Source organism: Megalops cyprinoides, chromosome 13 (genome assembly GCF_013368585.1).
Source record: "Megalops cyprinoides isolate fMegCyp1 chromosome 13, fMegCyp1.pri, whole genome shotgun sequence".
NCBI lineage: Eukaryota > Metazoa > Chordata > Actinopteri > Elopiformes > Megalopidae > Megalops > Megalops cyprinoides.
In genome coordinates, this window is record NC_050595.1 from 6,526,507 (window position 1) to 6,540,842 (window position 14,336).

Below are 14,336 nucleotides of genomic sequence, written 5' to 3' on the forward strand. Positions count from 1 at the left end.
ATCTAGATCGCCAGCAAACTAGTTAGGCAAGAGCTGTCTCATGGGTCTAAAAATAGAAAGAGGAACGCAAACCAGTTAGCCTGCAAGCTAACCGCCCTGTGCCCTGACCTTCACAAACCAGTAGGTATAGTGAACTGCCAGTGCAACACACACTAGGGTTTTGCAACTCTCCCAGCTAGCTAGCTAGCTAGCTGACTATCTCGCAGCGAGTGTGTGTGTTGTGTGTGTGTGTGTATTTCCATACCGTTCATATAAACATACATTTTGAATGAGGACCTGCTGCAAACGAGCGACTACACACATTCAAAAAACATGCAAGCCCTCGCGGGAGGATGTAGTTCAAACCTGAACGTTTTAGTCTGGCTTTGGACTCCAGCAACTTCCAGCTGACATCCGCCAAGTTAGCCATGTTCAGTGGAAAAAGAACAACACCGCGCGACACTGTCGTAAATCTAACAGACGCTGATGATGTCACGTTAACCAGGAAGCGGCCTTTTACTCGGCTCTTCAACAGTTTTTTACGTGAATGCTTTGCAGAATAGTTGTTTGAAATAATACAAAGGCCGCGAAAAAACGTATTTGCGAAGTAATACTATTTTGGTTATTGAGCAACCAATTGAACCCTTGCCTACCACAGTGTCGTAAACTGTTATGACTGCGGTATAGCAGTTCGTGATATTCGAATGGAACAGCAATGGGGATGTGGATGCTAAACGTTTTCTTATTTACGTTTTTAGTAATATCTACTGGACGAGATGTCGTCGTTGCTCTCCAGGATGTTACAGCTGATTTATTCGGGTCTGAATATTATGGAACCGTCGCCGCGTTTGGGGATTTTAACTCTGACAAACAGACGGACATTTTCGTCATAAGAGAACGTCAGTACTGTTCCTAGCTACTAACGTCAGTTGTTAATGCAAATACAGATAGTGTAACGTTTACTGTTCATTGTGGAAATGTTTCATGAACTAATAACGAAGCCTATGAGGTATAGGGGTATTCTGGTGGGGAAAACAACGTTTTTTTTTTCGGTGTCATTGGCTAGCCAGTTTGTTGGTTTGCTATCTGTCAACAGAGCCGAGGCGTGGTTGCAGAGTATGACTAGCTAGCTTGCTTAATATTGCTAGCTAACTAATTACTCTCTAAACTTTAACGCTAGCCAGACTGTAAAAGTTGCCTAGTTGTCATTACTCTGGCTAGTGTCTGTCTTGCCATCGACATAGATTATGTCAGTGTTAAGTAATTAGCTAGCTGGAGTACTGTGTTGACACAAGAAGCAAGATTTGACTGCATGACGAAGTTGGCCTTCAGGCTATAGCTAATCATAGACTGGACGTGTCTCCTTTTTTGTGAGGAAATTTGGAGGTAAATTAGTTACTGTAACACTGCCTGCCTATGATAGGCACATAAATGGCGCTAAACAAAATAGGTAGCTATGTTTGATCAACTGTCATTATCAATTAGCTAATGGATGGACTGTAGCTGGTCAATTAAAAGCATGTCTGCGTTTTTCTCATTTACTTTTTAGAGTCCGAACTGTTTATATTCCTTGCGGATCTGAAAGCTCCTTACTTCAAACCAAAAGTACATCTACCTGCAGATCGGTTGCCAAAGTAAGTGTACACACATATCAAGTCATTGCATAGTTTGAATGGCTACCAGTTGACACTGACGTAACTGATTTTTGTCCTCACAGAGACATCATCATTACCAGCGTGGTTCCGGGAGATTACGATGGAGATTCCCAAATGGATGTCCTACTCGCTGCTCATCCCAAAAGCCAGAGTCTTGAGGCGACGTCGGTTTTTGTTTTCTGGGGAAATAATCAAACTCTGGGTAATCTCGTTAATTCTTCGCTACACTTTGGTTTCGCCTTAGAAACCCCGAAGGAGATTAAATGAAACTACCAGAATAAGTATTGTCGTAAAGCCACAGAATATGAAAAATAATATAGGATTTTTACAAAAGAGAATATCTGCATCTGCGATCTACATCAAAGCAATGATGTTGCACTGGACACTAATAGGACGATACTCCCACAGCGGTTCTTAGTTCATTGCAGCTGTACCATTTTCTGTAACCTTTATGTAATCACATATTATTGCATAGAGTGGTAATTCAACACAAGTTTATGGTTTGTGTAATTAAGCATTATCAAATGAACCCCATCACTCCCTGATTCTACTCCCAAGCCTATTAATGATCGAATCCTTACACATAATATCAGTCCCAGCCAAGAACCCCAGACCAAAACCCTATATACATGTATAATTATACAAGTGTGGTCCTCTCTTTAACAGGAGCACAGTATCTCCTTTGAGTTACACTGTACTCAGTTATGTAATGTGGGGCGGCAGCGTAGCATAGTGGTTAAGGAGCAGGACTCGTAACCGAAAGGTTGCCGGTGTGATCCCTGCTGGGACACTGCTGCTGTACCCTTGGGCAAGGTATTTAACCCACAATTGCCTCAGTAAATATCCAGCTGTATAAATGGATAACATTGTAACCTATGTAAGTCGCTTTGGATAAAAGCGTCTGCCAAATGAATAAATATGTAATTACAGCATATTTTAAGTGTATTTGCTGTCCACAAAAATGTGACCACAGACGTAGATTTTAATGAAATTCATTAAAGCAGCAAACTGGTCGTTTTTTATAATATTTTCAAAGTGTTGCTTTACTGACCGTGATTAATGCTTCCAAAATGCAACAAGCACAGAGCTGAAAACACTCAATTGCCATAATTGGGTCTAATGACCCTCTGAATTGCTGTTGTAAGTCACTGGAAGGAAACAGGAAGGAAACAGTCTCGGAAAGAAATGTTTAGTTGCAACAGACTATTCGCCTGCACACCTACAGACTCAGACACAAGGTGCAGTATATCTGTAGTCTGTCCTCGGGGGATCAGAGGCTTTCTAGCAAAGCACACAGAGTTTTACAACAGCAGCTGTGGGCTGTCTTACTTTCATTGATGTCATCATTTGCTGTGGGATTCAGGTCTTGGTTACTAGCAGATTTATAGCAGTGTTCTCAGTCATCCTGTTGTTGTTCATGCATATTATGTATGTATTTTGACCAGTATGCCCTTTTACTGGATATTTGCTTGTTTGTAGCTATGTATTTGTAAGTTGAAAATTAATGTTTTTTCCCTCTTCATTAACAGATACAAGTGGACGGGTTGACCTGAATAAGACATTTATAGATGAGCCTCTGATTATGGAGTAAGCATAAATCAATCAATCATTGCTCTTGGTTCTACTGCTGCTGGAAGTGCATGTGGCTGATTGGTTTTTGTCTGCCACGTTTGTATTGCAGCTTCAATGGGGACATGATTCCTGATATATTTGGTGTCATCAGGGGTGAAACCTCAACGCAAGTGTGCTATCTCAAAGGAAGGTATGCCACAGTTTACAGTGTGTGCAGCTGCTATATCTCTCCCCTTTTAGTATGCACAAAGGAGGTATGGTTGTGATTCTTGATGAATTTCTTTCAGGTGAAACGTACTGTAGTAGGACCAGAATTCTACATGAAATAAAGTGCTTTAGATTTTCTTCTGCTGTGATTTGTTAAACACTGTGAAAATAATTTTTGTCTTCAGAAACTTGGTGTGGCAGCCAGCTCTGGGGTCAGAGGTGAAGATGAGCGTTCCACATTCCAATGCATTCATTGACCTCAATGAGGATTTCACTGCTGGTGAGTGAATTGACCTTATATCATGTATTTGTTTAGCAGATGCTCATATCAGTGACGTCTCACAACCTGTGTTTGATATAATGCCTTGTGTAGCTGGATATTTGCTGAAGTGATTTAGCATGTTTTTGCAAGGGTAGTATTGCATTGTCTTGTCAAAGATTTGAACCTACAACCAACAAGTCACCTGCTTCTATGTACTGTGCCCTTCACTCTGACTAACAAATTTAAGCAAGCGTTAACGCTTATACAGTTCTTGCACAGTGAAGTAGGCGATTCATTAAGAAAAATATGCTGTAGGGATAAAAAAGTGTCACACTAGCCTAATTTATTACACAAAGTTGAGGACACAGGCCTTTGTGTTTCAATCTGGTTCTTAGTTTTTGAGGAAAATTTAAAAGGTCAGATTTCTGTCTTTTGTGCACCTGATGAGAAATGCTGAATCAGTGTCTATGAGGAGCACAGAAATAGCTGGGTCTGTGCAGACCACAAGAGTGTGAGTAATTAGCTTTTCAGAATGATCTAAATGCCTCTCTTGAGTTCCTTGTTGAACTTTGGAATATGTCAACTTGATGTTATTCTCCAGCCTCTTCAGCAGACAGGAGTGATAGGTCAGGTACTTAATGGTCAGATGTATATAACAGGATGAGTAGATTGTGTAGCTGCCTGGTGCAAATTAAACTATACATAAGACACGAGTGATTTCATGTGGCGGTTTTTGCCCAGTTATGCAGGCTGAGCAGAGGTGACCATGTTCTTTTAATCTGGCCTGTCCATCAGCACCATTACACAGTGAACAGAGTCATGCGGTTCAAGGTTTGAAATTTTCAAGGTTTTTCAACAGCTGGCCAACCACCACTTCACCACAAAAATGGGGGACAACGTGAAGACTTCTGGACAGAGCAAAGTTGCTTCCTCTTTTACTCAGTTTAGGAGCTGCTTTGAGCTTCTGATTGCCTCTCATTCAGGAAACCAGCCAATCTAGTCATCCATCTTGTTTGCCTGTGTCTTGCGGCGTACATGTTTTTGTATATTCATGTATGTGTGAAGTTTTGCTTCTCATATTGCTTGAGCAGTGTTAAATTTATTTCCAGTGATGATGGTGAGGCTGTTAAAATGAAGCACATTGGTGCAGGGCTGGGTTTGAACAGCAGAGAGCTGAGTAACCCACCCACAAGACAGCTGTGAGTAAAATCTGCTGTCTCCTGTGCAGATTCAAAGCTTAAATTTGGTGAAGTTTCCTGTGCTTTGCAAGGTAACTAAACCTGCCAGGACTCTATTGTCTAAAGAGTGGAATTTCCCATGAGAGATGTAGGAAGATGTCATGTGGCAAGCTCTTATTTGTCATTAGTACTTTAATGGTGAATAAGCAGGCATTGGGAATAGGCAATCAAAAAATCACTCCTCGCAGAAAAAGGAATTAGCATGAATTTGTATCCTCTGAATGGTCCTCAAGCATTCTTTTAAGGCACCCACATTTGGATTGTGATGTACTGTGGGGAAATAATTTTCAAGTTGACTGAGAGTTTGTTTTCCTATTTTCTTAACCACTGAATAAATAAATACATTCACGCTCCAGTTTGTACAACTGTCACAGAGCAAAATGCCACCCTGTTACCGTCTGCATAAACTGTGCCATCCCATCTCTGCTAAAGGTGAAAAACCTGTTCTGTTCAGGCAGGCTACAGGAGTATCCACAGGAGAGCTGGAGCGAATCTATAATATTTGCTTACAAGGCCGTGATGTTTAAATAGTACTGATAATGAACCAGCCAGAGATATACGCAGTTCAGCAAAGACTCCAGCCTACCTCACTCTCGAATCAAAAGATCAAAATGCATAAATTGGATAGTATTTGGATGAGTTGGGATTTGGGCGTTATTTTTTTGTACCTGGATCAAAGAAATTAATGTTGAACCTCCCGCTACCCTGTTGCTGTTGTTGTTCTGCTCAGAAAGTGATGCTGCTTGATGTTTGTTCATGAAACTTTCAAAGGTTCTTAAAGAGGCTGTAGAAAAGTGTCTCTTTTGCGATTCTGCCCACACTAGTCCCTGGTGACGAGTCATAGCAACCGCACGGTGTTACCGCAACATTACGCCAGCGTCAAGCAAACATTACGTTTGGAACTGGCATCCATCTTTATCTCTAGGGAAACGCAGTTCTCTGTCCCCCCACATCTCATTACCCACCCCCAGCCCCACACACACACGTGCACGCACGCACACACACGTGCGCGCGCCCATACACACACACATGCCCACACACACACCCACCTCCCCAGTGCCTGTTGTGCAAAGCAGCCTGCTGCTTCCTGATTGGCAGTCATAAAGAAAAGAGCCTTCTAAATCTTTGCAGCTGTGGAGAAATTGTGGTAGATTAACAAAACCAAATGCTGCCCTGCAATTATAGCTGTCTGATGCGCCGCGTCGGTTTGTAGGGGCTTTGCGGTGGGGGGGGGTTGTTAAAATGACAGTCTTTTTTTTTTTTTTTTTTTTCCCAGCACCTGCATCACAAAGTCTGGGATGCAGGCAGAGAGAGAGACAATTGGGTGTGATCGCTTTTGCTTTGGGAGGGTAGAGCTAGCACACAGACTCACCACACAACAGTCTCCCGGATCAATTTAATTACGGTAGGCTGCTCAATGGGTTGCCCCTCAGTTCTCCACTTTATTTATTTAAAACTGGAAGATTTTATTGCGTTCCCATAACGACAGACAGTGAGGTGTCAACTCGCATTGGGGTCTGATTCTAGGCAATGACAGTATATGGCTTTCCAAGCACTCTCGAAGAGAGAATAAGTGCGGTGGATGTTTGCTTGGAGACGCATATTTGTCGGTCCGCTTTAAACGGCCATCTGTCTGGTGTCTGATGTGGGCAGCCAGCGCTTTCCATTCATGTCACTTCATTTTCAAGATTCTTAAAGGGAGATTGAAGTAATGATTTGATTGGTTTGATTGGTTTATGATCCAGCGTAATGTGGCATTGTTTTAGCACATTCCAGTGGGCATCACTGGTGACCTCACCCATCCCCAGTCTTTGTCTTTAGTCGCACATCCGAAATAGTCCCATCCCAGCAGACGTGGACCTCTGCCTGAATCAGTGGATATATTCACACACCAAAGACACAGCTATGGAGTGGACCGTTTTCACATTTTCAGAGAGGTGGTTCATGCACGCCATAATCACAGTGCATTACTCGTAATCGCATAATGTACTGGCACTGAACACTCAATTACAGTCTTTCCACTAGAGCAGCCATAGGCCTACCTTTCATCCTGACAGAATGTCCTGTGTGTTTGTGTACCAGGACATGCCTAAAACATCACTTTTTTTAAGATCTTGAAGAACTTCCATATTTTTCTGACGGTAGATAGGCACGTGGTCGCAAGGTTGCCCACATTGGTCATTTTATCGGCACCAGCCAAAGGTTAGGGATGTGATAGGAACCTGTCATTGCAGTGTATGTACTGTACATTCAGGATAATATCATGATAAAGGATATATTAAAGATGTTTTTATTATTGTTGTAATCCGCAAAGAGTTAATGGGTCATCGGTCACTGCCAGGATGGGGTCCGATCAGAACATCTGGACAGATATCAATCTGTCACTGAAGATTAGACTTACAGGAGGGTCAGTCCTCTGAAGGCCAGCCCCAGCCAATTCTTTACACTCGTGCCTGTGTCTGTTTGTGTTAAATAATATAATATTTCATATGATAGTTCAAGGTGTGTGCCCTCTGTCCCTGGGCTTTTATGATTATTGCGTGGGTGCTGAAAACCAGGAAGGAGACCTCTGCAGTGTTCCTCCTCAGCGATAGGCTAAACAGGGTCACGGTTCCCCATTTTACTTTTGTGAGGAGACCCATAAACACACACACATACACACACACACACACACACACACCAGAAGCAAATGTAATAGCCTGCTCTTCTTGGTCACCAATAAAATTGCCTCCTCCCTTGTGTCAAGGCCTCATTTAAGCTTGAAATTGGACTATCCAACACCCTTCCACTCCATTATAAGACACTGTTCCCTTTATGATTAGTGTTAGTTTTTTTGTGTCTCATCCATAATTTGCTTCCCATCCACACGCTTTAAGACAAGACCCATAAAGTTACTGAGGACACAGGCCAACAGATCAATACTATCAACTGTCCCCTAATAAGCTAATCCAGATACAGATGACTGGCTTCACACTGCTGGCAAGATCCAAGTTCAGTTGAAGTCTAACTTAAAATCAATACTCGGAATGAAACGAGTTTGGATTTAGCTTTCAGCTTATGAATCAGCCGGTGGGAAGGTGGGTTTCTCGACAGCACAGGGCAGCCATGAGACAACCGTGCACTACAGCATCTCGATAACAGTTCCTGAAAGCTTTGAAATGAGACTTTAGTTCAAGGAAATTCTCTTTTTTTGAATGCGGTAATAGCACAACGATTATAAATTCAATTATACACAAATAGGCACATAAGTATTGATACTGCAGAGGGGCTAGTTGCTAAGCAACATGCCATCCCAGTGCCCTCTGCAGTAGCCAATTAGACATCCTCTTTGTGAGAAAGTGACGAGTTAATTGCTACAGTAATGTAAGGAAAACTCATTTGTCAAAATATGGGGTTACCAGCGTGGGAGTTAATTAATGCATTAACTCCGGATTCAGATTTTGGTATTGGAAGGTATGGTGTGATATTGAAAGCCTGTTATTTTGACTAATTGATTTTCAAGCAGTTTTGCGAATATGCTTTTTTGCCCAGTGCTTATAATGATATGTTCCTTGATAGATTTTTTTTTTTTGGGAGATTCTTTTATTTGAACACACATGATTGTTAATTGTTTGTGATTGTATGGTGTAATTGAGGGAGGATGGTCAGATTGCTGATTGGAACTAAGTCATCATGCATTTATTTTAATGATGGGTTGCATGTATAATTATATATGTTTTTCACATTCCACCCTGATATATGGAGTACCTTCCAAGCATACTGACTAATATACATGGCAATACTCTTATCTTATGCAAATACGGTACTATACAGGTGTAAGAGGATAGTGTTAATTTGATATTTAATAATAGATAATATATGTTCTGTGAAAGTGTCTGGCACTTGTTGGATTAATGGACCATTCTGTTTTATGATAGTGAAGAATCTAAGTACTGCAGTGATAGAAAGATATTGTCATCACGATGCTAGGACAGTGCTAGTGTTCATTGTCTATAGCCTGCAAGCAAATGTATGATTGCAGTATTAGTGCAAGTGTTGGTCTGAAGCTGTAGATGGGTGCTCAGTTAGATTGCCTGTGTGGTGTTTGTGTTCCGTGGTTTTTGAAGTGTGGGTGTACAGTGGAAAAGTCATTTCGGGATTGGTGTTCATGGTCAGTAGTCAGAGACTGGGATTGAATTAGATTAATTGGTTAAGCAATGGTGCAAAAAAGCACCTGTTGCTGTCAGCTATGAGCAGTCTTTATTTCACTGTGATGGTCACTACAGACACACGCGTGCCAGTAATGTAATTGAGCGTTGCAACTTTTAAAGACAAACCTGTAGAAAATGAATCACCAGTTCTCTCAAGATGTAGCCTTGTCCTTCATTTCCATGCGTTATGTACAATGTGATTTTCACTTTTTATTCTGGCTGCTTTAAAAATGTTTCAGATGCATGCCATTGTTATGTCGGTGTTATGTTTGCGCGAAGAAGCACGGCATTGACTAGCATAAGACCAGAGCCTTGTGATTACTGTTAATATGAATTAATTATCACCGTTGTCATTAAGACTGTTTAACAGACATGCTTGTCGCGTTGACGGTGGTAAACATTCGGTTCGCATTTATAACGTTGTTGTAATCAGGACATTTGTTTCTAACGGGCATAGCGCTTCGAGATGCTGTTACAGAGGCGAGTGTTGCTAAAGTCTCTACACTTTCACTCCCCCTCTGAGTACTCTCTAAGCATATTTGCATAATAAGAAGCCTAATTCTACTATAGAGAACTAATTAAAAAACGTGTGTATATTAATTCCGCTCCGAGAAAAGCAACATTTGTCCCGCTTTATCCTCGTCTTAATTAGTAACGGCAGCTAATAGAAAGTGTTTGAGTAAAAATGCCGATGCCCTGTGATGGTTTGGGGGACGACTCTGATCCGAAAACCTTTTCAGACACAAACGATTCTCACTGAGGTTGTAGTTTATAATACCTGTTGCTCTTTGTGATTATGCCTGTCACACTCGCGGTCGTTTTATTAAACTGTTACGAGGGGCGTTTGGCTCAAAGCCGCCATAATTGCTTGAATCACTAAGGTTTACACGCATCAAGGCCGCCGCCTTGCTGAAGCTTGTTAAAAGTACTCCGGCGTGTAGTTTACACCTGTTTTCTACGTGCATAAAGCGCCAAGGAAACGAGAAACGCCATAAAACAGATTGGATTAATCCCCTACAGTGCACCTACGTTACATTAATGGGTTTATGAGATTACTCCTCCTCGGAATAGCATCTTTGATTTTCATGTATGGTTGCAGTGCAGGCATGATACGCTTGTGAATGATACGCTTTTATGAATCGCTCAAAAAGCCGATGGATGGAAGTAGGCGGGGGGTATGTGTTCAGAATGAGTTTACATCTGTGTGCGTGTGTGCAGTGCCCTTCAGATGTATTCATACCTTTGATACACCGTAACAAAAAAGAGCCTATGATTTAATGGAACATATTTTAATTTATTCATGTGAAACACTTCATGGTCTCTTTGAATTGTACTGTTACATAATACTTTGGTGCAGTATAGTAATAGTATAAAAGGGTTTGTCTAAATTTGGATACGTCTTGCTTATGTATGTAGCTATTATTTAAATATTCATTTTTATGGATTTCTATATTTACAAGTATACACACTCTTGCCTCAAGTCACAGGTATTTTAAAGTAGCGTGCATATCATAGCAGTGCGTGCAGTTCATATTATATATGCGGTGTTACATTACACACGCAATGCATACATATTGTCTGATACCGTTCACTGCTTGGGTAATTCCTCTGGTGATACTGTATCAGTCGTGTTTCCAATCTGTAAATCAGCATCTGGGCAGTGGTAGCTGTGGAAGTGAGAGAGCAGGGCCAGACGTTGCTTTAGATTGCGTTAACACTCGTAAACCTTTCGGCTAAATGAAGGGCATCGGAATAAAATGTATGTGGAGTGAAACTCTACCGGTTGGCGGCCATAGCGCTCATACACCACAGCGGGGCCTTCAGGCACTGTGGCCCTGCCCTCTGTCTTCACCGCCCTGCTATGCAGACCTCTGCCATCAGCAGGTCAGAAACAAAGCGCTCTGAGCCCCTGGGCTATTGACAAAGCCTCCCACCCCCCCAATGTTAAAATGCACCTTGTGCGGGGCAGAGGAATGGAGCCATGTGGCCCAGGGCGATAGCAGACTCGCGCACCTCCGTTTGAGGTTCCCCTGCAGAAGCAGGTACTGTGTATGTGCTCCTCATGCTGCCAGCTCCTCAGAACAGAAAAGTTGCCATACTGATCAACAAAAGTCCCTTTTCCTCTGTACAAGTTGCCAGGCTTATGCTAATGTTCTAGGGTGCTTATGCTTATGGGTGAGGGCATTATTCAAAGGGAAACCTAGAACATCTTACACATGTTTTGCCGGCTCAAGTTCTTAACACATGAACATTTTTAGATTAACAAAGAAAAATGATCATCAGGCAATGGCTACATGCAAGTATCACTCAGTCAGTCTAATTGTGCAGATCAGGTGACCAAATCTTTGATTTGGCAGTAGTTTTCTCTTTGAGAAGACAGAGTAGAAGCTAGAGAAAGCAGGCCGGCAGTTGTCTGTGAAAATAAACCATTGCTTAAAAACTCACAGAGCTGGTGGGCTCCTTTTCGGATCCGTCTCTTTTCACAAAAGGAAATCGAGTGTTTTTCTCTTGCAGTCAGTGTTTGGATTGCTTGCTGTCCCAGGTGGAGCTCTGAAACGTGTGATAAGAGCTTCTTGTATTTTAGTTTTCAGTATAGCAGGGGGATGACAAGATGTTGGGTTCCGCCAGAAGATTGTTGCAATTTTTTTTAAATCATTGTTTTGTTTGCCTTGGCGATGTCATTAACTGTTTTTTTTTTACATACAACCGCAACCCAAAAGTGGGTGCATTTTAGAGTCTCTTTATTACACGTCTTTTCCAAGTTCCTGAATGGATCTCATCAACAAGGTCTGCTGTTGTTGCGGTCTGGTCGCAAAGCAGCCTATTTTTTTTTTTTTCTCCCACAAAAAATGTGAAGCCATTTTTTTTTATGGGCTGTTGTTTTTGGCTTAACACCCACCGTGCACAATAGCTGATACTGCCTCATAGTCGGGTGACCATATGGGCCCAATTTAATTAAGATCTTGGCCAGGCGTGTGTGCCACGCATGCAGTGGGCCCCCTATGGGGCGGAGTCCATTGTCCCAGCAGCAAGGGTGTGATATTGAAGGAAAAAGGGGAGGCGTGTAACCTATCTCCATATGGCGTGTTTAATTTGGTTAGGACACGCTGGTGGCCACTGCTGTGCCCGCTATGTCCGCGTTGTGGCTGACATCGGAGACCAGGGTGTCACAGGGCGGACTGAACGGCTGGCTGAAATTCCTGCTGACCTTACAGCGCCTACACGCACCCCGTCTCAAGAGTCAATATTCATTTTAAGATTTGATGTCTAAGCGTTAATTGTTCGTTTCAGGTCCGGATGCCATGTCTGAATGGTATGTTTGCAATGTGAACAGGCCGTGTGAACCGTAACTGCATTATGGGAATTTGTCCTTGTGCAGAGAATTGAGTGCATGGAAAGGAATCAGGCTGGAACTGACCTCATCCCCTACCCATCAGTCTCACACACAGCTGTAAGGTGTACTGAGTGTCCGCTCTGAATAGTCTATTGTTTATCTTTCTATAGCTGTGCCTGACTGTGTTTCATGCTGAGTGGTTCGAGTCTTTGCTTCACCGCTGACTGACAAGACATTTTCTTGTTAATGTCAAAGGCTTATTTCTCTCTTGTGACAGCAGAAATGTACGAGTGAGTGTAGAGGTTAAAGAGAAGTTAATGGAAGAAAATTAAATCAATAGTAATTGAAGAGAGTGCAATGGCTTATCTGAGGTCTCCTGGGGACTGATGGTTTTACACACACGTGCATATACGCACACAAACACACGCACGCATATGTATGCATACACAGGCATTCATGCATACACACACACACACACACGCACACATTTATACATACACAGGCATGTGTGCATATACAGACATGCACGCACACACACACACACACACACACACACACATCTATACATACACAGGCAGGCATGCATGTACAGACACACACATACATACACACACACACACATCTATACATATACAGGCATGCATGCATGTACAGACACACACACACACACACACACAGACATACACACACACAGCTGCTGTGTTCTGACTTTAATGACTTCTAGTTTTCCTCATTGTCTGTTTCTGCCAAGCCATGGTCCATCTCTTCCTTCCCAGTATCTATTATTCCTCTTCTTGCAGAGTAAAAGAGTAACAAGCTAAGGGAAAAATGGCCCTCAGCCCCCTGACCTGTAGCCCTAATGGTAGAATCCAATGCAAACGTTCTGCTGTTTGATCCTATCGTCCCTCTCGGCCAGGGGAAACTCAGCTCTTTGATTTCTCTAACGCGTCACTGTTGGCGGACGAGACTAACGGCCTGTCGCCAGAGTAACTGCCTGACAAATAATTCTGCTCAGGGCCATTAAACCCCGGGCGAAGAGAACACAAATCTCTCTCCCGCTCTCCGGCGAATGGGAAGATGCGCAGCAGAGATGGGATCGCGGCTGTCTCAGGACACCGTGGATTCGGAAGCGGAGCACTTTGGTAGATACTAACGCACAGACGCAGCAGGGGGATGTCAGGAGCAGTTTATGTGTTCGTATCCCGGGACCACAGTGGAGGTTTGGGTGGGAGCCTGAGTGGGGCTGCTCTTCAGGTAATACCTGCACCAGGTAATGAGTGCTAACTGAACAGACGAACCACGTATCGCTATGGAAGGTGCCAGGGGGCAGTGGAGAGGCCAGAATAGTTTGTCGCGTGTGGCACACTGAACCTCAGGATGTCGGACCCTGCTGTGGCAGGGACGGCTTAGCAGGAACATAACAGCTTCAGCGATTTATTTTTTTAACGTGATCTTCCTGTTGTCATCTGCGTCTCCTCATGTGAACTTGAGCTGTTCTGAAACATCTTAGGAGCTCGTAGCGTGCCACGTGCCAGGTGTTTGCCCCCGTTCCACGAGCCGCGCCCTCTGTTGTGTCACTCTCGCTGTGTTCCTCAGAGAGCTCTCTTCCAGAGAGCCCCCCCCACACCCCCAGAGGCTCTAGTTAAAGGAACACACAGGGGAAAGCATCTCTCCACCAGGGCCTCGTTCCCGTAGGCGGGATGGAAAGCTTGCTGTGGTGGAGATGGCACTGATAATTTAGCACTGACGGCTCAGTATTGTCTGAAACAGAGCGAGCGCATGCTGAATACACTGTAATTAACTGCAAAATCGCAGCTCCACACAGCCTAATTTGTCATTTAGGACAGTTTTTCCCCCCCTTAAACAAGCTCTCCAGCCACTCTTCCCCCCTGATCAAGA

At 43.1% G+C, this 14,336-nt stretch overlaps 2 protein-coding genes across 4 annotated transcripts in view; one reads left to right on the forward strand and one right to left on the reverse strand.

The window, feature by feature from the left end:
* Positions 1–410, reverse strand: part of phkb (phosphorylase kinase, beta) — a 60,259-nt gene extending 59,849 nt beyond the window's left edge. For 2 of the 3 annotated variants that reach the window (XM_036543864.1, XM_036543863.1), the window contains exon 1: positions 346–410. Coding sequence is in view for 1 of the 3 variants with exons in the window: in XM_036543862.1 (XP_036399755.1) it covers positions 346–409 (64 nt within the window). In the remaining 2 variants the exon portion in view is untranslated. The remainder of the gene's footprint in view (positions 1–345) is intronic. The other variant, XM_036543862.1, reaches the window with a different exon arrangement.
* A 73-nt stretch (positions 411–483) lies between these two features.
* itfg1 (integrin alpha FG-GAP repeat containing 1) overlaps positions 484–14,336 on the forward strand; it is a 101,864-nt gene continuing 88,011 nt past the window's right edge. Inside the window, exons 1-6 of the mRNA XM_036544071.1 lie at positions 484–878; positions 1,529–1,613; positions 1,697–1,836; positions 3,164–3,221; positions 3,316–3,396; positions 3,599–3,693. Of these exons, the coding sequence (XP_036399964.1) occupies positions 695–878; positions 1,529–1,613; positions 1,697–1,836; positions 3,164–3,221; positions 3,316–3,396; positions 3,599–3,693 (643 nt within the window). The 5' untranslated portion in view covers positions 484–694. The remainder of the gene's footprint in view (positions 879–1,528; positions 1,614–1,696; positions 1,837–3,163; positions 3,222–3,315; positions 3,397–3,598; positions 3,694–14,336) is intronic.